The sequence below is a fragment of the Lycorma delicatula genome, chromosome 5 (assembly GCF_047948215.1).
Source record: "Lycorma delicatula isolate Av1 chromosome 5, ASM4794821v1, whole genome shotgun sequence".
Classification (NCBI taxonomy): domain Eukaryota; kingdom Metazoa; phylum Arthropoda; class Insecta; order Hemiptera; family Fulgoridae; genus Lycorma; species Lycorma delicatula.
In genome coordinates, this window is record NC_134459.1 from 50,506,119 (window position 1) to 50,529,436 (window position 23,318).

Here is a 23,318-nt window from a genome sequence, read left to right on the forward strand (position 1 = left end):
CTATATGTAGCCTGATAATAAACAATGAACTTGTAATAATATTAAACAAGTTTAGTTCTTATATGAAAATTTAAAATTAATATTTGGAATAGAAAATAATAGAATGTTTAATTATTTAGATATGTCAATATCAAAATAAACAAGGACAACCACATTAAAACATCAGTATATAGAAAACTTACAAGTAATTATATAACAATTCATAAATAATAAATAATCATCCTTGGTCTCATTTAAACAGTATAATTTAAGTTTTCAAGTCGCTTCTTGTTTTTCTTGTTGAATGTGTTTTTTAAATTAATACGTTGATCTCACTTTCAATGAATGCTTCCTTTCATTTCTCATCTAATAATTTATTTATCTACGAGTACTGAATAAATATGTATTGTGTTGACAAAATTTGCAGTTAAAGAAAAAAAAAAATCTCAACCGATCAATATTCACATTAGAAGTAAAATAAAATGGCCTATTAAATTTTTCAGTATTTATTTTCATAGATTAAGTAGATCTACTGATTTCCCAGCACTTATTAGTATTTTCATAAATTCTTCCTGATTGATTTCACTCTTTGATATAAACTGACAGATTGTTTTTACCAAAGAACCGGTAGGAAGGAATTAGGGTATATATATTACAAAAAATAAACCATACATTCACAGAAATGCTTTTGATGCAGCTGTTTATACAAAAATACATTAGCAAAAAAAAACAAGACAATTGTGTATGTAAACCATCCTGTTCTTCTGCTAATATTTCTTCCTTGACTTTTCCGATTATGCTTACTGAATCTGGAAGTATTATTTTGTTGTATTAAAATAACCACATCACATGTGTGTAATTATTACAGTTTCCATATCATCTTTATTAAAAATTTGTAGGGTTAAATTGTCTTCCCATTTTTCTACGAGGCGTCCTCACACCGCTGCCTTAACCAAAAAGAAGATTTTCGTTGGAAACTTTTTGGCCACCCTCCATATAGTCCTGACCTTGCACCTATCGACTACTTTCTCTTCTTACAGTTCAAAAAGTGGCTTGTTGGATAACTGTTTGAAAACGACGAATTCAAGACTGCCATTGTCAACCGGTTCGATTCCCAAGCGGTGAACTTATATGCAGAGAGCTTAAAGAAACCAGTGTAGTGTTACGAAGAGTGCCTAGAACTGAATGGCAATTATGTGGACAAGTGAAGTAGATATGTATGTAGTAAACTAAAACTGTAAATAAAAACCTTTTCTTAGGAGTTATTTTTTTTAATGACCACAAGGCCCTTACTTTATGAATATGCTTCCTACCACGAAAGAGACTTTTTAATGCAGATTTTTGAAAATTTACTGTTCATTTTTTCATTAAATTTTTATTTTTTTAACATTCTATCAATTGTATGTTAACTTAATTTTCTGAAGCTAACATTTAACAATTTTTATATGGTATTAATAATAAAATCACATTTCTTGATTTTATTAGAATCACATTTTCTCAGAATTAAAGTCTAAAGGTTTTTATAATAAATTTTACGCATTTATTAGTTTTTTAACAAAATTTTGTACTACAATCGTAAAAAAAAAAACGTGTTTCTAGATATCAGATTTTTCTGTTTTACGTCAGATGTTATGAAAACTACTGGAGGAGGTATGATTCTGGGTCGAAAACCATAAGAAACCAGAAAGTTTCCCCGTTAATTTGAATTCCTAGAATTTCATTATGCCCAGACTCCTGGGCAAAAAGTGCCGTAACTTTAGCTAGCCGTAACTCGCCAACGCAGCTTTTCGGATCCATGTTTATATGAACTTTTTTCATTGTTTTTGCTAGTAGAATGAACTCAGAAAGCTCCGGTAACACCATGTGAACCACTCTGTTTAAAAAATAAAAAACGAAGTATGTTTTTATACAAATCTTCTTTTGCTTCTACTTTGTCGACTTTTTTTTGTCTCTAAGCTAAATCAATTATCTACAAGCGTATACGCTTGTAGGGCAGTTGCAGTTTTAATGCAGATTGTAGTTTCAATCTGCATTAAAGCAGATAACGTAAAATTTTTAATAAACCCACCGGGTTGGTCTAGTAGTGAACGCGTCTTCGCAAATCAGCTGATTTCGAAGTTGAGAGTTCCAACGTTCAAATCCTAGTAAAGGCAGTTACTTATATACGGATTTCAATACTAGATCGTGGATACCGTTGGGTTTCAGTTAACCACACATCTCAGGAATGGTCGACCTGAGACTGTACACGATTACACTTCACTTACACATTCATACATATCATCCACTGAAGTAATACCTGACGGTGATTCCCGGAGGCTAAAGGGAAAAAATGTTTAATAGATTTAATTACAAATTTTTTTTTTGATACTGGTTATTGATATTTTTCACAATAAAGATTCCGCATTACCAGGTGGGTCAAGTGAGAAGATTTAAGAGGTACTCAAAGAAAGTAAGAAGGTGCTTTTTACTACTCTTACGGCTACTGGACTGGCTCTTGAAAGCTGGGAATGAGTTTGTGGTCTGATTAATTCATTTAGATTTTCATCATTGAGGGTTCTAAGGACTTGAAAATTTTTCTTGTTCATCTGACTTTGAAATTCCTGAGAAATGTGTAATTTATTTTTCGTTGATGCTTTTCATGCAGAAAAATTGGTCGAAAGAAATTGGTCCTCTGTTGATTGCGGTTAGGACATACCGGAGTCACTCACGGTTATCTGATGTCAACAGTTAACGCACCACTATGCGTATAGAGGGCGGCGTATAGCTGTGCACATAGCGTGCGAGAGTGATACACGGATAGGACAGGTGGAACAGTTAGATAGTCATTCCTTTACGAAAACAGATTTTATAGCTCCGTTTAATTATATAGTATTCAGTAAATTGTAAGAGTTTTTGGATAAGTTAATAGTGCTTCCCCAAAAAAGTGCGTTTATATCACACTAACGGGGAGAAGGTCAATTGGCAGAATAAGTCTCATGGTGGGGCCATTGCAAAGCAGAAATGAGGTTAAGTATCTGGGCGTACATATTGACAAAGCATGCAAGTTCAATCAACACATTGTAGAGAGCTGCTCAAAAGCAGAGAAAACCTTGAAGTCGTTGAATATTTTGATCACTAACCAGGCGGCCCCACGGGCAGCCAAACGTAGACTAATAATGCCGTTTGTTACTTCTGTTCTGCTATATGCTGCCCCGGTTTGGGTTGCAACAGTGAGAGTCAGAAGGAACCAGGTACGTCAGCAGAGTGTTCATCGGCGCACGTTGCCAATCAGTCTTCAGGTTAGGGAGCGTGAGCATCGTTATGAGGGCATGGGGAAGAACGAGGCAGAGACAAATGGGGGGGGGGGGGGAGCACGGCGAGAAAGGTGGACGGTAGGAAATGACGCAGCTTGGACTTTTTTTTTACGTCAGAGGAGGGAAAATATGCAAGCAGACGCCAGTAGCCCGTACTACTGGGTGTGTGCGGTTTCCTGCCAAAGCAGGAACCCACTAAAAACCCTCCCCTCACACAACATGGGGATGGGATCGTCAAGATCGATGAGACAAGATATAAAAGATAAGTAGCCAATAGTTCACAATTCGGAAGGAGTTGAAAATTATTTGAGCATATGTTTATGTACTTTTTGAAAATTGTCAAAATAGTACAATCGTTTGCGTAAAAAAATTTTTAATTGTATTTTAAATAAATTAGTAAGATTTTTTAGCGGTCCCTTAATTTATTAAAAATGACAACGGAAGCATAATAAGGATCTTTCTGGTAAGTCAAAGTACTGTGCGGATTACACGAAATACAATACTCCGGTTTCACAGAGGTAGAAAACATTATTTTTTACTTCCTTGTACGAAGTAAAGGAAGTATTGTGATCGTGAAAAATCTCGGTTTTCAGATTTCAACGGAAGTATACATTTTGACCTTCCCTGAATCCATTTTGACTAGTTTCTGCGTGACGTCTGTACGTACGTATGTATTTCACATAACTCAAAAACGATTATCCGTAGGATTTTAACATTTTGGATTTAGGACTGTTGTAACATCTAGTTGTACACCTTCCCTTTTGATTACAATCGAATGAACCAAAATTGTCCAAAAAAAGTTCAAAATCCAAAAAAAAAATTGGATTTTGGACTTTTTCTTAACTTCAGTAATAAACCCTCATTGAGTGAGAGCTTTGCAACAATATATCATAAGTGGTAATTATTTTCACTGATTCCAGAGTTATAGCCAAATAAAATTTTTATTTTTGAAATATTTGGATCTTACATGGCTCATCTGTGCGAATCAAGACTTATCTCCTTTTTTAACTTTTTTTTTTATTTAAATATATTGATTTATTAATAATTATTAACCTCTGATTGTAAAAAAAATTACAAAAATTCATTTACAATAAAAAAAATTAAATAATATCAGAAGTTGTTAATGAAATAAAATTTTATGTACTTTTCAGTTAAAAAAAAATGTGTATATATAATTTAATAGACGTACAAGAATATGGTTTCCACACATCAGATTTTTTTTAAAGAATAAATGACTATTCGTTTTAGTAAAAATTAAAAATATCTTAAGTGCCGTATCTAAAACTGTTGTAGGCGACCTGACATAAATTTTGTCATTCCTCAAAGTCTTTTCTCAAGAACTGTAAACATTCTTCTCCAAGGTTACTATGGAAAGTAAGTAGCGAATGAAAATTCTACTCTCTTCGTCGTTAGCCGTTGATTAAGAGGAAAGTAATTTTCGATTTATCTGGAACCACGTATTACTGGCGTTTTCTAGCGTTAGCTTTAAGATGATGCGATGGTGTTTTTAGTGATGTGGTGATTGTAACGGCGTTTATTCGCGAATTTTTATATTTTCTAAACCGCTTAAGAACGGTTTACTTTGCAATCTTCTGGCAGTATTTGTATGTGTTCGCCGAACTGCGTTATATTATGATGCTGGTTTGTGAATATGAACGGAATAATTCTTCGACGGTTGTTAAAATTTCATTTCTGTCACTTAATAATCTGTGCACGTACGTGCGCGCAAACATATGCATTTGCACTGTTTTTCTAGTTTAGTCTGTCTGTCAATTAATTTCATGATGATGATTTCAGCGCCGTTTTATTTATTGTTTTATCCTTTACTTTCGCCTACGCGCATAGTTATGTAAACAGATAAAATTATTTATTCAAAATTGTGATACTTGGTAGTTATAACAGATTCTTTAAAAATAAATCGTGTGTTATTTTGTTTTCTAAATATTGCACGATATTTTGTTAATTTTTATCACATATGTATTAACGTACTAACAAAAATTATAATTATAGATAGGTTTTATCATTGCCGATAAATGCGTAACTACATAAATCACGTAAAAGATCGTGGAATCGTATTTTATTTCCCGATATTTTTTTACTGTGGATCTGTAAAATGTTTTTTCTACAAAAGGAATTTATTTTCACGACATTTACGGAAAACCAAAATAAGTACTTCAGTTGAATGATTTTTAAACCTTTACTGCTACTGATACAGAGCGGCTCTATGACTTCGCGTCAGAGGTAAAACACTTTTTTAGGAAAAATAAAATAGTGGGGAACTGCTAAAGCAGTGCAGAGACGTTTTATGTTTCATATTGAGTGTTGAACTTACTTTTATCTTCTATGGGTAGGTGGCTCAGATCCTTTGTTTCGTTAAGTCCTTTCAGTCTTGCTTTAGACTACGAGTCTTATTCAGTTCATTAAATAGTAGTACATCAATGGGATTGATTGTCACTCGTGGCATTCGCATTGGTGGCATCCTGGCTGAAGCGGACTGGAATATGTCAAAAGTCGAGGTTTTGAAGATCAACTCCGGTAAAGTTCTGAAGGATTAGGAACAGGGGGTTGCGGAGGGTGTATTCCCCTACAAGGGTCAGAATGTAGTGAAAGGTTTTCGCAGTTTTACGAAAAGTTTTGTAATTATTTTTACGGGTCACTGTACTCATCTATAATGTTTACTTGGCTTAGCCGTTAGTCTATAACAGGTACTTGTTCAACTTGATTGTTTTTTTATTAGCATTTTACAGTTTTATCGTCGTTTTAAATGGTAATGTAAAAATATTTTTTTCAATTTTAGTTAGTCTGGCTTCATCAAGCAAGCCTTTAACGGATGCGGAGTTAGAAAGTATACTAAACAGTCAACAATTTTGGGAAGAAGGTAGATAATATTGAAACTCAGGAGACTATTTCTGAAGCGAAAAATGAGGCGGAAGCTGATCAAAATAGCCCAGACGAAAGTGATAAAGACGGAACAAAATGAAACAATAGTGATCACGACTCTTAACAACGAACTTGACTAAAGAAAAGAAGAAAAACAATTTCGTTTGAGAAGAAAACAAAAATTCTTATATAAATGAAACCGAAACTGCCTGGAATGGAAAAGATTCTACAAAGTGGGTAAAAACTGCATCTCAAAAAATAAAATAAAATTACAACATTATAAGAATTCTAGGATTAAAAGGACCTGCTCTCTCCTATGGCTTCGGGGGTCCGCCGACACAAATGATGGGTAGGAAGAATTTAGGCCCACCCATAAAAGGCAGCTAAAGGGAAATGAGGGGTAAGGTCAACAGACCTTACCCCTCATTTCCCTTTAGGTACTAACTACCAGGTACTAACTACCTGGAGGAAGTAAATTGTGCTAACTGTGGATCACATTGGGCTAGCTCACAAGATTGTCCGATTTTTAAAGAAGAGAAAGCAATTCTCATACTTTGTACCGAGCAGAAGCTCTCTTTTCCGGCCACCTGTAAAGAATATTATAAAAAAAATAATTTTATAAGAAGATGCTGAATTTCCGAAACCCGATTAAACCAGACATCTGGATGTCAATCTTAGTTGACGATTTCTCAATATTTGTTTCATGTGCATCTTCTACAATGCAGAACGGCTTCTACAGAATACTCTATCACGGTTAAAAGTGTGGTCTAACATTAGTGATTTCTCATATCCTCGAAGAAAACCGTTAGCCGAATGGCTAACAAATTAAAGTTGCCAGTGAAGTGAAATTTTTAGGGATGTATTTTGATGAGTGCCTGACCTTGGTTAAACAACTAAAGGTGCGTTTGAGGTGTCTGAAATTGTTAGATATGCTACGGGTGCTAACCAGCACACAATGGGGTGCGTACAGGATTTGTATGCTTTGATTCGATACCGATTAATCTTCAGCATTAAAGATTCTAGATACTGTGCATAACTTACCTCTTCGACTCGCTACAGGCGCCTTTGAGACCGGCCGTCAGCCTTTTTGTTGATTCCGATGAACCATCTCTTTGGAACAGACGAGACCAGTACCGGACTGCTTAGAGTGCTTTGCGAGGTCGTCGATCTTTTACAGACTTGGACGTGCAGTATGTAATGTAATGTTGTAGCCAACATCAAAGCTCAGCCGACTATCCAACTTTTAGGTTCTTTTTTTTTAATTTCTATGTTCGTCAGTACGAAATCTCCTCAGTCGCCTGCTCCACTTAGTGTAAGATCTGATCGTTCTAACGAACAACTATTTGTTTAAATGTTGAGCTCCCTTCATTCTCATATTTAACTGTGCCCTTATCCACCTTGGAGAGAAAATTCTATAAATGTTGACTTGACATTAAGTCTGTATGACAAATTAAAGACAAACTAGGTTGTTCTTCTTCAAGAATTGTCTCAAATCCTATTTAATTTAAAATCGGATTCACCTCAATACAGATGGCTCCAAACATAATAATTTTGTAGTGGATAAAAAAACGTACATCTTTGGATTCCCGTCTATATAAATGTCTTTGCCGTTGAAATTTATGCTATTTAGAAAGCACTGCACCTATCGTGAATCCTTGACGTTGTCATGTTCTTATCTGTAATGATTCTTTGAACGCAAATGATAGGTTACATGTGTTCGAAGCGTCCTTTTCTTTTGGAAATACACGAACACTGTCTATGCTAACCTGTCATTATAATACACGTATCAGCTTCTACTACTGGATTCCAAGCCGCGTTAGAATCCTAGGGAATGACTGTGCTGACGTCCCGAGAAGGAAACGTACTCAACTGACCTTCACTATTCGTGTGCTTGCACTCGATTTTTCTAATTTTATTAAACAGCTATTGCAAATGGAATGACAGACAAAATGAGTGGAATGTGTCGGTAGGTATCAGATACGTCTTGTGAAGAACAAGGTACGTCCTTGGTTTTCGTCCAGTAAACTGGGAGATGAAGCTGTTCTTTGTCGTCTGTGGATAAGTCATATCAGACCGACACACGGAAATTTTATGTTATCGGGTGATATTCCTGTGTCCTCGATGTAACTGTTAACTGTTCACATGTTTCTTGTGTATTGTTACGTTACGTGGCCTTACATCGAAGGTTTAAGGTGCCTACCATATACGGCGTATTCTGCGTGACGATGCTAGCAATATTGATAAAGTGATTAATTTCGTTCTTTGCATAAGAATATATCGTCAGTTGTGATATTTTTATTTTTATCCTTTATACATTTTTTTTTCTTATTTTTTTTATATTGTTGTACTGTAGTCTACTCGTATGTACCTGGTTTTTTTAGTTAGTTTTTTATCCGAGAAGGAGCCCTTTACATTCTTCTTGGACTTCTTTAAAGTTTATTTAAATTTTATATGTTCTATGTTTGCTGCTATTTTTTAAATATTTAAAGATTACGGCTGTGACATATGTTTTAGTAAGTTTTTGAAATTTTAGCTGTGATAATATTGTAAGTTTTTTTTTAATATCATTTTATGATATTTTTGTTCCGTGTGGTGATGATAGCGCGATAGCACATTTCTCTCTCTCCCCCCCCCCCCCAACAAAACGCTGCTTATATATATCCGCTTTCTATATCCTTATTATTGGAAAACCCTTTTTATTGAATGTTGGAAATGAGTGTTAATTTACTAATGATAAGATAAGAATAATGAATGTAAGATATGTAACATTTAAAAGACGCAAACATTCTTAAAGTTTTCACCAACCTTTATTAGTAAAACTGATAAGCTGAAATTGATGTTATTGGTTTGCTATTTATGTACTTATGCAGGGTATATTTAAATCCAGTCACGATCTAAAATCATTGTGGGCAACAGATGGCACTTGCAGACATCTGTTTCGATGTACGATGACATTGTCAAGTTTCTTATTTTTGCTATCTTTCCTAAGAATTGACAACCAAATTACTAGGCGTGAAAGAATTAAAGATTACAAGTTAGCTGCAGTTTCAAACTTTAGAGTTTTGTAAAATATTCTGAAGCAAAATTTGTTCCTGGTCCTTATTTGATAGTTAATGAAATGATGGTTCCATTCCGGGGGTAGATTTTCATGTAGAAAGTACCTCTCGAATAAAACTGTAAAATATGGAATCAATGTTTAAATTTTAGCCGATGCATAACCCTTAATGCTGAAGTTTATACCGGAAAATCTCTCAGTAACACAAAGAAAACAACTCTATTTGAGTCCAACTGAAATTATTTGTTTGTTCAAACCATTTGAAAAAAAATACTAGAAATGTGACCGGAGGTAAATTGTATACAGCTAAGAATTAGTCAATGAACTAAAGAAAAGGTCTGACTTTTGTAGGTACCTCTAAAAAAAAAAAAAAAACAAAATAATGATTCCTTCAGAATTTCTCCCAGCAAAAAACGTGCTGTTCAAACTTTAACTTTTGGATTCAAGTCAGAAAAGTCTCTTGTATCGTACGTAACAAAACAAGGAAAGCCAGTCGTGCTGATTTCTAGTATGCACCACGACGAATCAGTAGACAAACACTAAATAAACGAAAATAATCATATTTTATAATAGTACCAAAGGTGATGTTCGATGCACTGGACGAGAAGTGTGCAACAACTTTTCGACGGACACGATGGTGGCCGATGTCAATTTTTCATGCTATTATAAATAGTTCAGGAATAAACAGTCGCATTATTTTTCAGTTTTCACAAGGTAAAGAAGTTTAGGGTTACAATTTTTTGAAAGCGAATTTTTTAATGGCATTGTACAGAACATATATGAAACGAAGAACTTATAACAAAAACATGTCTCGCAAACTGTGATGTCTTGCAGCAGACATTATTAATCCAGTACAAGTCCAGGAAACATCAAAAGAAGACCGTGTGTATTCTGTTCGATAAAAAATATCGTAAAATGAACTCTTGTTATGCAATGTGCAAATTACCATTTTGCAATTTCCTTAAAAGTGTGCCTAAATTGTAAATAAGTTCCTTTTTTTACATGCTCTATCATTTCTAATTACTAAACGATGTATATAAATAAAAGAAATTGTCTTATTACAGTCTTTAAAGTAGGGTCACATTGATCTGAGCAGTTGATTTTTCAGTAGAATTTTCTGGTTAATCTCACTCGACTTCACGGCCGTGTGAAACGCAAAAAAAATTCAAAAATCTTTAAGTGCCCAAGGCCATTTGTTTTTCATTATTCTCGCAAAATTTGAACTCTCAAAATTTATATTTTTCTGGCTTTTAAGTTTTATATAAAACATGTTATTTAAATCTGGGTTGTTTATTTGTTCATAAATTTTCAAATTGTTATTTTCATTGCAATAATTTCTTTGTCGGCGGGATGGCGACTACACTGCCGAGGGTGTGGATTCACATGCAGCCGTGAGGTGTAGCGGCATCTCGACGATGGTAGTAAGTGAAAGTAAATATCACGCGGGACTCTGCGATGGAACTTAGTGGGGAGTAGGAGATCTGTCCCGCCTCTCCCTGGTAGACCAGACCGGAGTTTATAATGAATCCAAGTCAAGGGTATGAACTGAAGTTGAGTTCAGTAAGGGAACTAAGTGTAAACTTTTCGATGTTGTGAGTAACATATTTGGTGGTATGTTATTCAATTACCTCGAATATATGAGACATTTACTCACAAATTGGCTCTATTAAATGTAGAACTAGGCGCGGGGTTCGTGCTTTCGCGAACTCTGTTAGCTAGTTCAGAGGGCAACGATGTAGGACATTCAAGATGTCCGGATGAGGCCTGCAGCAAAGGCAAAGCTGAGTTTATAAATCACTGATGTAAATGTCTACCGTGGCATTTACATCAGTAACATCCCAACGAGGCCTGGCTTATTATAATGAGATGTAAAAAGTTAGAGGGCGAAAGACGATTCCCGTTAAAGCCCGTTAGGGCTATGAACGGTGGGTGGGGGGTGGTATGACGACCGGAAGCGTCACAAGGCGGGTGTATTCCCCTACGGGGTTTGGATGTAATAATTTCTTTATATTATGTTATATTATTGTGTTTTATGGCTATCCTTTGATTCGTTACATGTAATTTTCTTAAAGTAGTATGAACAATGACCGCCTTTAAGTTTCTACAAAAATAATGAAAGAAAAATATTTTTTGGTATAAATCGTTTTATTCTTTCTCAAAATATTCGCCTTAATGATTTATTTATATACTTTTGCATGCGTTCGAACCAATTCTCGAATCATTTTTTTCGACTCTGAAATTGGTACCTCAAAAACATGGTTTTGGAAGGATTCAACAGCTTCTTGAGGTGATGAAAATTGCTGTCCACGCAATTAGGCGATAAATCGTTGAATATGGACAATGAGACATTAATACAATGTTTTTTCCGTTAAATAATCAATTGTTTGATATGCTGTGTGAGAGCTGGCATTGTCATGATGAATGATGCGACGTTTTCGGTTGTTTTTCCTGATTTCATTGATAACTTCTGGCAAAAAAATTGTATATCATTCAGCATTAATTGTTCTTCGATCCTCTGAAGAAATGGTTGCTATATGTCCAGTATAACCGAAGAAACAAGTGATAATTTTGTTGGAAGTGCTTCGCGACGAATCACTTTTGTTAGATTCGGTTCATCTTGGAACATCCAAACAATTGATTGTTGCTTAGTTTCCTGCTCGTACGAATATATGCAAGTTTCGTCTCCTGTGACGAGTTGTATACGGATTTTTCTTCGTTCGAAGTGTTTGAGCATTTCCTGACACCAATTTACACAAACCTGTTTTTGAGCTTCGGTTAAATTATGCTCCATCCATCGGGAACAAATCTTTTTCACAGCCAAATGTTCACGTAAAATCGAATGTAGAACTATCGGCACGTAACTTGGCACAAAAAACTACTAGCATTCAGCAAATATTTAACACGGTACTGGGCCGACTGAAAACATTGTCAATTTAATGTAGATGATATTTATAACCAAAAATGCATTCGATGCTATTTAATTAAAACTAGTTTACTATCCCAGTTAATATCATAATTTTAAAGTATTTTAAATAATTATTTTTTCTATTCACTTTATTGCTGTAAATCGCAAATTCCGAAGTCGCTGTTATCGGTAGATTCTAAAGAGTTCTTGTCCGATTCTGAATTCACATTTATCACAAAATTGTTGATGTGCTCATCAAATAAATGTTCTTCAATGTATTTTTTTTCAACGTTGACAACATGCTCGCAGACATTGCTCCACTCAGCTTCAGACACTTTATGAAGTTCTTCAGCTAACTTAAGAACGTCCGAGTTATTAAAAGTTGTATTTCTTTTAGCTACTTGCCCTTTCACTTAACTCCAAGCCACTAATGATATTTAACGATATTAGAATAAGAATTCCCTTAAAAGAAAAACTACGTATAATTCAGTCGATCACTTTAAATGCCACTGAAATATCATTTCAGTGGCATTTAAGTCAGGGTGATAGATGGCAACCATAGAACTGTAATTTTCGAAAATGTCATCTATTAGAAATTTCTTTTGATTTTCTTTGTGTAATTTTATAATACCAGTATTCGTCGTAGCAAGAGAACAGTTAATTCGTTGTTTGGGTAACCATTTTATCATATCGCTTTTTAAAGAGTTAGAATTCGGCGGCTTTTGTAGCAGAACGTTGTAATACGATGTTTTATTTAGTACAATGACCGACCGAGGTGGCAACTTGGAAATACATTCCTCCCGTAAATATTTCGTGTACTTTTCGGAATCCATGAATTTGTGATACTATCTTTTCTTATTGGCTCAAACATTAGTAAAGCATTGTTAATGAATCCTTTATTACAGCCGGTATGAACAATTATTAATAGTGAGCCCTTGGATACTGGTTTTTTCAGTTCCTCATGAAGATTTGTTGTGTCTACCCACGATTTTGATGTCGAATGATAACTGTGAATGTATGTTTCATCTGTCTATACAGTTGGTCTTCCTTCTTCGCGAAACAGGGAAATTTGTTGAAGAAATTTATTCTTTGTGTTAATGTCATGCCGTTCTATCAGTATTTTCCGGTTGTCTTCTGTGTTTTTTTTCATATAAATTCCATTTTACATAATCTCCTTACAGATCTTTCACTCCCTTTGAAATTAATTCCACTTTCACGGGCTTTTTTCATAATTTTCTTCACAGTAGGAACGCATTTTTCGGTTTCATAAAATTTATATATTGAACGCCTCAAAACATCCGTGCCAAACGAATCTAAATTGCACACATTACTAGGGCGATTTACAAGTTTTCTCGGTGAGACGTACCCGGCTATTTGATATTTGCCTTGTGCTATAATTCTTTGGATTGTTTGTTTTGATACTTTTATCGCTTGAACAACCGTATTCAGCATTTGGGTTTTCCTCACTATTCCGGTTCTGGCATTGTTTTGTAAGAAAGAAATTGTAAAGATTGAATACAATTTCCTTCGCCTGACTATGATCTACTGCACCTTTTCCTCCTAACGTCGGCATTTTCAAAGAAAATAACTGTATTGAAATAGTAAAAATTTAAATGACTGAATTTATGACAAAGCCTTAAATGAAAACAACACAACAAATAGTAAAAATAAATCACTAACAGCTATTCACTTTAAATGTTTTTGAGAAGCTAGTCGCAAAAATTAATACGTTTCGATTTGTATGTTCTCTTAAGTTTTTCACAATTATTACACCAGACGGTGTCAGATTTAAATCATGAATAATCTTTTGGTAAGATGTTTATTTTACACCGCTTTGTTGTGATAATTTACGTATAGGTTTTTTCCTTTCCTACGGTGATTCTTTTTTTTACTACGGTGATTTCCGGAGGCTAAACAGGAGAAAAAGAAACAGGCACCGGAATTTATCGATCACTAACGAAAAATCCCGATTCGTTATTACATGTCTCGTGGTGGTCAGGTGTATATATATTATTATATATTTATTATTTTTACTTATTATTTATACTTGTAATATATATTTATTTCTTTAATTATTAATATATATTAATAATATATTTTTTATTTATGTGATTGTTTTTCTTCATAAAATAATGAACTATAACTAAAAGGTAATTACTCAAATTAACCGTGATACAACTGGAAAACTGTTTCTTCTGACCATCCTTCATCATCCTTTTCTGATTTCATTTAATTCATTATTCATCGAATATTCATTTTAATTTAAAAAAAGAACTGCTAACACTTTATTATTAATACTGATGTTTTAATTCACCTTATAAATTCATGTTTTCTATTATTATTATTTAATAATGAATTTTGATTTATTTTAAGTATATTTTTATAGTTCTATTTAGAGCCCATTACAGAGCACACTGACTGAATTACGAGGTGCTACCCAAAAGTTCGGGGAATTTGAATTTCGCAGTTCGCAGCAACGTGAAGTCCATGATGATTGTTTTTTCGACATCAAAGGCATTATCCATAAGGAATTTGTTCCTCTTGGTCAAACTGTCAATGGGATGTTCTATTGTGAAGTTTTGAAGCGGTTACGTGAAAGCATTAGGCGCAAACGTTCAGATCTGTGGGGTAATAACAGCTGGGATCTTCACCATGACAACGCGCCCGCGCACACATCGCTAGCCGTTCGGAATTTCTTGGCTTCCAAAAAGACGGTAGTGATTCCCCACCCACCCTATTCGCCTGACCTTGCCCCGTGCGACTTTTTTCTCTTTCCGAAAATAAAATTTCAATTGAAAGGCCGTCGTTTTAACACAATTGAGGAGATTCAGGAAGAAACGCAGAACGTGCTTCGAACATTTACACCTGCAGACTTCCAGGGATGCATGGAATCATGGGAAAAACGCTGGGATCACTGTATCAATGCCCAAGGGGATTACTTGAAGGAAACAGTAGAAATTATAAGTTATGGTAAGCTATTTTATTTTTATGGTAAAATTCCCCGAACTTTTGGGTAGCACCTCGAATATGTAGTTTTTATTTTAAGGGAATTCTTATTCTAATGTCGTTAAATATCATCTTTTCTTTAAGAAGTAATAATGTTTTTTTTTTGTTAGAAAACGTTTTTTTACTAAGTGTATGAAATAAGAAATACTAATTATTATTATCTCCGAAATTAACAGAAGAAGCAACAGCTTGAAAGATGACCAATAACCGAAAATCGATGATACAAATTGTCCACACTGGGCAATAAGAACCAGTAAAGTGTATTTTAGTTCTTGGGATAAAGAGGTAATCAATTTTGGACTCATAATCCCATTCCGAGACGCCGCCTGCAAGGGCCTAGCTGCAGAGGGTGTTCTCTAGGTATGCCGGGAGAAGCTAGTATAATTATTAAAAATATATTAGTAATAAATATGTTATTAAATATTTAATATGGTCACTAGCCTGGTGGAAATTGGTTGCGGGTGAAATTGGTTTGTGTTTATTGGAAAAGATTCCGTACGTTACTGTAATTCAAACTCAGGATCTCAGCACGTAATGGCGAGACAATACCTATTCTTATTAAAATAAAGAGGATTTTAAATAACCTAAAAGCTGAAATATAAAAGCACGAGGAAAAGATTTTATTGAGATACTAGAAAATTATGAAAACCTTACTTTAAATAAAATTCCAGGCGGGCTTGCAGTTGGGAACGTTACAAAACAAGAACGTCACGAATCAAGTGTGGAAGATGGAGAATCATCTCCAGTAAATCTACTGAAGTTATTAATCAACGTTCAGAAAAGGAAGAAAAATAGGTTCGAGACTGAAGAATCGTTTGCTGTATCCACAACCGACTTACAACGACTGGTTCTTATCAAAAAGCTGCACTTGATCAGAACACAGAAGAAACACGAAGAATTAAAAAAGCAGCTTTTACAAAACGAAATTAGAAATCAGAAAGAAATAACCCACGCCAAACAGGGAAACGAAAATTTTTCATTATCAGGTTATCTTGCCTTGAATTAATTTTAATTATTGTATTTTACCTTTTTGTATTGAATAAAAAATAAATAAGTTTTTCTTTAATACCTTTCTTGAAATTAAAAAAAATTACAAAACAATAAAATCACAAAAAAAAAATAGAGAAAATTATGACAGGGCCAACAACCGTCTGGTTGTTGTGGAACGGACCGTCCCTTAGGTCAAATCCATAAGATTGACTTGACTACATCAACCAGCCTGATGAACTTATTTTTTGTTTTGTTTTTCTAGTTTTTTAATTTTGTTTATTGGTATCCTTTATAATTACATTCATTTTTTATTATACATACTTTAATATTACATAAAATTAATAATCACATAAAAATACGTGTCAAACAAAGGTTACTATTACTTAGTTAAGTTCAACATTTGTATGAAATTATTTAGAGTAATCTTTAAATTATATATAGCAAAATAGCCAAAACCTCATTTCGCTTTGCCTGTCCTCTTCGAAGCTCTACATCTGTGATTTCGATATCGTCTTCTTCAACTACAGCTTCTTCCTCTTCATCCGCACATTTTTGATAGTCTTCATTTACATTAAATTTATCATGAAGGGTTTTTCCTACATTGTGCAACACTACGCATGCCATAATTACATTCGGCACATTTTCCAGTTTCACTATAATTAAATTGGCTGTTATTGGAAATCGCATTTTCATTTGACAGACACTCTTTTCACTGTCACTCTTTCTTTAAAATGCTGTTTGTTAAAAGTCGTTTCTTCTACAGACCGTGGCCGACTGATTGCTGTTAGGAGCCAAGGAGCTGCACCATATCCGCTATCTGCCAGCAGAAAGACGGCACCATTAAATTTGGATATTTCTTTACATACACTGCTCCGCCTCCAAGTGCGGCTGTCGTGAGTGCTACCGGACCACGCGGCTTCGATGCTTGTTATTTTCTCTTCCGTATTGCATGTGACTTGTACGTTAATGCTCGCATAACCCTTTCCATTTTTGTTTATCAGAAGCGTTTAGTTTTTTTATTTCAAAGTGAGTGGAGTCGACTGCCCCGATTACATGAGGCATTTTGAACATTTTACTCCATTTTTCTCTAGCTTCTGTAATTTTATTTACGGTTTCGGGAAAATTAAAACAATCAGCGGCTTTGGAAATAACTTTCTCTAGAACATCATTAAATATTTTATTGATTATAGTTCTGTGTGTGAATTATTAAATGACACTGCAGCGAGGGAATTTTGTCCAGGCTCTGCGAGTAGTAGGGAGATACATAAATCTCCTTCTATCCATACGTTCCGTGCTAGATTATTCCGTCGCCGACCACCACTTGGAGAAGAATAAGAAGATGTTAGAAGAAAGACCAAGTTCCCTGTCCGGTCTAATGTGGGACCTCCCGGTGAATACTGATATTCCGCCGAGGGAGTTTCTGGGCGCGGGTACTTACCTTCCAGCCCCAGCCCCAGCCCCAGCTTTCAGAGCTTCAAGCGCCACGGCCGGTGGGCCCACCAGCAGGAGCTGGCCCAGCGTAGGATCGCTCGGAGAAAATTGCCTTGGCCGCACCGGCGGAAGACCCAACACCACTTCTCAGTGCTACCTCGCAAAACGCACAAACGGACCTTTTCAGGGTCACCACTCAAAACCTCAAACAGCCCTTTTCAGAGGTACCATAAAATTCTAAAGTGCCACGTTCCGTTGATTCGGCAACAATAATAATAATAGCAGATAATGGCATACCTATTATAATATTTTTTCTGTATATAAAATTTATCATTAAATATAAAATAATTTTGTTTACATATATTACAATCTATTGTAATTTGTTGTTTCATAATCATTTTTTTAAAAATTATTATTTATTGTTTTTGTAATATCGTCATGAATATATTTGAAACTATACTATTTATGTCATAAGCGTATAAATCAGTTCATAACCTGATTTACTCCATTATATAAAAAACATAAAAATTAGAAATGAATAAATGCTTCCCATTTTACCTCAAAACACCACTATTTAATGACTTGTCAAAAATCCATTCTCTTGGAATCCCATTCTGACAACTTATGGTTTCAAATCAGCACCTACATATTTTATTTCTATAATTATGGATAAAATGAACTTATTTTTTTGTACTTAATCAGTTGTTTGTATAAATACTACTAATAGTGAATTTTTATATTTCTTTATAGATTATAAATATGAATGATTTAATTTCAACTGCTGATGCTCAGTTATTTATTAACAAATGGAAAGATATCATTGAAAAGGATAAAGCGGAATTACATAATAAAGTGAAACAACTTAAGGTATAGTATTAATATTTATTTTAAGTGAACCTATTTCTGAAGTAAGTGAACCTATTTCTATGTAGAGAAAATATATATAAAATGTTTTTTTTTTATATAAGCATATTAGGAATTTTTGGAGGAATTCTATATGGAATTACCAGCATTTAGAGTTAAAATGGGCAACTGCTCAACATGCTAGACTTTGGATCAAAAGATTCAGAGTTCAATTCCTAATATAAAGGTTTTCTATTGTTTTGGTTATTTAATTTTTACTATTATTTCCACGTTTATTAGGTTTAAATGACCATCATTGCAGGTTCTCTATAATTTGTAGTTTATTTAACTGTATCCTAAACCTCGATGCTCTGAATGTTATATCCTTAAGTTGGCCTCCATTTCCACTCGCCTATTGAAAGTAGTTTTTATGTTTTCCTTTACACCATATAAAATGCTTTTAGGAATTGTAACTTTGTGACAACTTTTTTCACTCTTTAAATAGATGTACAAGAAAAAATTGCAATGCCGTACGGTCCTGTGATCTTACACACCAAGGATGTTGCTGTTTTTGGAGATAATGTGGTCTGGAAACAATTATTTAAGTGTATTTATTCATTGCCTAGCTGTGTGAATGGTTACCCATTAATCTGAAATCATGTTTTTGAACTGGTTTCAGGTTTGAAGATATAAAAATTTGAATATATATTATCCTAATTTGATGGTAATATCATTCCACTTATTGTCCTCAAAGAAATGTGGATCGATTATTCCAGCGAATGCTATCGCACTCCATTCATTAACTTAAACATTGTGTGTGTTGGATTGTTTTCACCTGATAGTGAAAGTTTAGTTCATTCGCATTAGAAAAAATTTGATTCACCTCTCACTAGCTTATTGTGAATAACATCTTTATTAATGTTAGGAAATGAAAATCCCAATTCAAAAATTGGATAAAACGCATATGATTGATTAACTTGTTCACAGTCATCTAATTCCTATATATTTTGAATATTTCATGTATGATTGTGTAAACTGTTATGAAGTATCCTTTGGCAAGTGTTTGAAGCCAAATGACGATGGGAAGACAGGTTTTGTAGCATTGCAGCTCTTATATACTTTTATACTTTAAGTCATACCAACGTTTAATGGCCTGTGCCATTAAAGTCAGAGTGATGTCCAAGCCATCAGAATGAATAGTAGTTTATAATTCTGATGTTTATTGAAGTGGCATCAAAACAACTATCGTGCAGCTATAAAACTTGCTGTTTTTGTAGAATGCAGTAATTGCAAATGCATGCTGTTCATGTGTACAGTGCTCCATCATAACTAAATTCTATGAAAAGCCAAAGAAGCTCTTGTTACTAGAAAATAATGATGTTTAGAGTCATACATTTCTATGGCTCGCCCAATATACTTACTGTTTATGAAAATAATTTATTAAATAATCTTTTAAATCATCATTACAGTAAAATGACCTTCACCTGCATAGATGTTTTGTTGTCACTCACATCATCAGCATAACTTCTAAAAATTTGTGTTTTAAAAATATTTTGATCGTAACTTTATCAAAAAAATACTGGTTTTCACAAAAGTTACAGACACAGATTGAATGTTTAATTGAAATTTTCCTACTTATACCTGCACTTGATTCAAATTTGGGTCTGGCTTGGCCCGACCTTTATCTTTTTCCTAAAAAAATGTGTCTGTAATTTTGATAATATCAGTGAAATAGTGCTAACTGCGTGTCAGAAATTAATATATATACTGATATCTGATGTTTGAAGAACATGGAATGTTTCTTACATAGACTGTGGGAAGTTTTGGATTGTTATTATTTCAGTTTATGGAGATATAAAGTCAAACTTTGCAAAAATAGAATTGAATTATTTCCAGTTCAGCAAATTCCAATGGAAACATGGAATTAAAAATTCCATTTCTAGATTTTGTAATTTGCGAAGGTATTTAATTCCTGATTTTTTGCTAATTTTAAAACTTTATTACCAAGACGCTTATCAAATAGTAGTGTGATTCGTCTATCCGAAATTAAGTTATAAATTTTTATATAAAAATAAAAAAATGGTGAACAAGGGGAGATCGAAGGAGAAATCGCCATTTTTCCTAAGGATACTTTTTGTTTAGTTTTACAAGTAGAATCCGAAAAAGTATAGCCAGCCCACCACTTTAGAAAGCCTGTGTATATCCCTTTCGGACCCTACCCTCAGCTGCAATTATTTACAGAATGTATTGGAAGTGACTAGACCTGGATAGTACTATTCTGCTGGTTTTGAACTATAATCTCTGTGATCCTACTAGTGCTGCATTTTGTTGAGACTATTTTGTACTACGTTGAATATTCAGTTAGTGTAAGAAACGTGGCTTCCACATCACGAGCAGGTAAATATGTTTATATTATTTTTAATTTAATTGTAACATACCTTTTATGTAATCTAAAATGTTCAGAAATGAATTATCTTCACAATGTTGTATTTAGATCATATGTAGGAAGATATTTAATATTTTTTTTAGTGGCCAAATCTTTAACCTCACTTTTGTGAGGTCTAGGACTGACTACTGCTAACATCGTACTGAATATTAGTAAACATTGTTGTGACAACTCATTTTATCTTCCTGCAGAAGTTAAATTGGCACTACAGATATTAATTTTATGCTTTTTGTTAAAATTATTTTTTTTTTTTTAGTAAGGAATATATGAAAATAATGTACAACAAAATGGTTATTTCTCATTACAGATCTAAATGAGAATGCACTGAATGATGATGCTATTTTAGGTTTATTGGTCGATTCAGATACAGATTGTTTTACTGATGATGATGATGATTGTACATTTGTATGCCCTTTCAATGTACCAGCTGATGACACCAGCTTGGATGATGAAGAGGATCGGTGCCCATCGCCCCCACAATCGGACAGACCATTAAGTGATCGTATCAAGGACCGTATCCGATGGAGACACCGACGCTGGAAGATACCAGATGTACCAAATAATGATGAAGAAAATGAAGTGTACACAGAACCGGTACTATTCAAATGAACAGAGTGAAAAATGTCAATTTTAAGCCGGAGAAAAATATGGCACGTGGAGATTGTGAAGAAATATGTAGACACGACGACAATGTATGTATAGTTTGTTGGAAGGATTCCAAAGTTGTCACATTAGCCTCTACATTTCATAGAAAAACACCGGAACATGAAGTTAGGCGATGGGACAAAAAGGAAAAACATTATATCAATTTATCTTGTTCCAATGTTGTAAAAAAATATAACGAGAAAATGGGAGGTGTCGATATTTGCGACCAACAGATAGAAGCATATCGCACATTTTTTAAAACAAGGAAATAGACACTAAAAACTGCAATACATTTCATTGATCTAGCAGTAGTAAATAGCTGGATGGAATACAGACAGGATGCAAAAAATAATGGTACTGCAAAAAAGGATATACTTGATTTGTTAAATTTCCATTTAGCTTTAGATGAAAACCTAGTAGCTGCTACTGACACAATTCCATTTGAGGAACAGGATAACGAAATAGATCCCCCATTTAAAAAAAAAGAGTACCCCACTTCCATGCACTGAAAAAAGATTCGATAGTTTTTCACACCGGCCAAATGTGGACAATCTCACTGCTCCAAGGATGTGTCATATGAAAGGTTGTCAGAGCCAAACTAAAGTTCGCTGTACAAAGTGTAATGTTTATCTCTGCCTATCTTCAAAAAATTATTGTTTCTTAGCATTTCATAGCAAGTAGCATAATGTATTAGTTTGTAGTAGTAATTAGAATTTATTGTAATAATTATTTTTCAGCATTTCATAGCAAGTAGTATAACATAATAGATTGTAGTAGTAATAAGAATTGACTGTAATAATTGTTTATCAGACTTTCATAGCAAGTAGTATAATGTATTAAATAGTAGCAGTAAAAAGAATTGGTTGTAATAATACAGAAGTAAGTAAAATATGAATGTAAGTAACTAGAAAGTATGTAGAAAAAATTGAAAATTAAATATTACATAATTTGAAAATAGTTGGTTTTTAAATTTTATAAGCATCAACTTTAACATTCAATTTTTAGCATCAACTTTTTTACAAATTAATACAAGTTGTTTTCTATGCAATTGCCAAAGCAGGTAAAAAAATAAAAATAGTAAACATAACAGTAACTGATTGACAAAAAACCATCTTCAAAAATAAATAACGTGTATTCCCAGTGGCGTGGAGTTCCAACCATCACAAAAGTGAAGGTACTAAAAACAATAGAAGTGGTGGGGAAAAAATTCCAAAAAAAATATTATATTTTTTGGGGGTCTATAGTGGGCAGGAAATACAAAAAACATTGTTTTCCTTTTGTAATTTTACACTCGGGTCTGAAAGGGGTAAATATATATACACACACATTCATTCATTCATACTGGTGCCCTTAGAAGGTGAAGCCAAACTCTAGGAAGTGATTCTACTTAACGTACTGAAGAAAAATTGTGTAGTGAACATAGGTCCGAAAACGCATATTTTACTGTCTGTCCGCTATTTTATAAGAAAAAAATGTTTTTTTTTTTTCAAGAACGGTTGGAGATAACGCAATAAAATTTTGTCATTTATTTTAAAGTAACATTTTTAATAGGAAAAAATTAACGATACGCTTCGTTGACAAATTTCAAAATGGCGGTCGTTTCAGTTTTTCAATCTTAAATATATTAGGAATTATTAGATTTATCAAATTCTGTTGAATTATAAAAATTATGAAGCATTTATTTTTAGGATAGAATAAAAGTCCCTTTATTGCTCGTATTACTAGATCGGTATTATTCGTATCTTCGTGAGTTACCGATTAACAAAAGTTTCAGATTTCTGGCGTGTCATATAAACAAAACAGTTAATAATAGTTAAACCCACCGGGTTGGTCTAGTGGTTAACG

At 33.8% G+C, this 23,318-nt stretch overlaps 1 protein-coding gene across 3 annotated transcripts in view; it reads left to right on the plus strand.

Annotated features, from left to right (window-relative positions):
- The window catches only part of LOC142324940 (uncharacterized), a 120,367-nt gene that overhangs the window by 4,052 nt on the left and 92,997 nt on the right, over nucleotides 1–23,318 (plus strand). For all 3 annotated transcript variants that reach the window (XM_075366096.1, XM_075366097.1, XM_075366098.1), the window contains exon 2: nucleotides 18,290–18,406. In XM_075366096.1, the coding sequence (XP_075222211.1) occupies nucleotides 18,299–18,406 (108 nt within the window). In that variant the 5' untranslated portion in view covers nucleotides 18,290–18,298. The remainder of the gene's footprint in view (nucleotides 1–18,289; nucleotides 18,407–23,318) is intronic.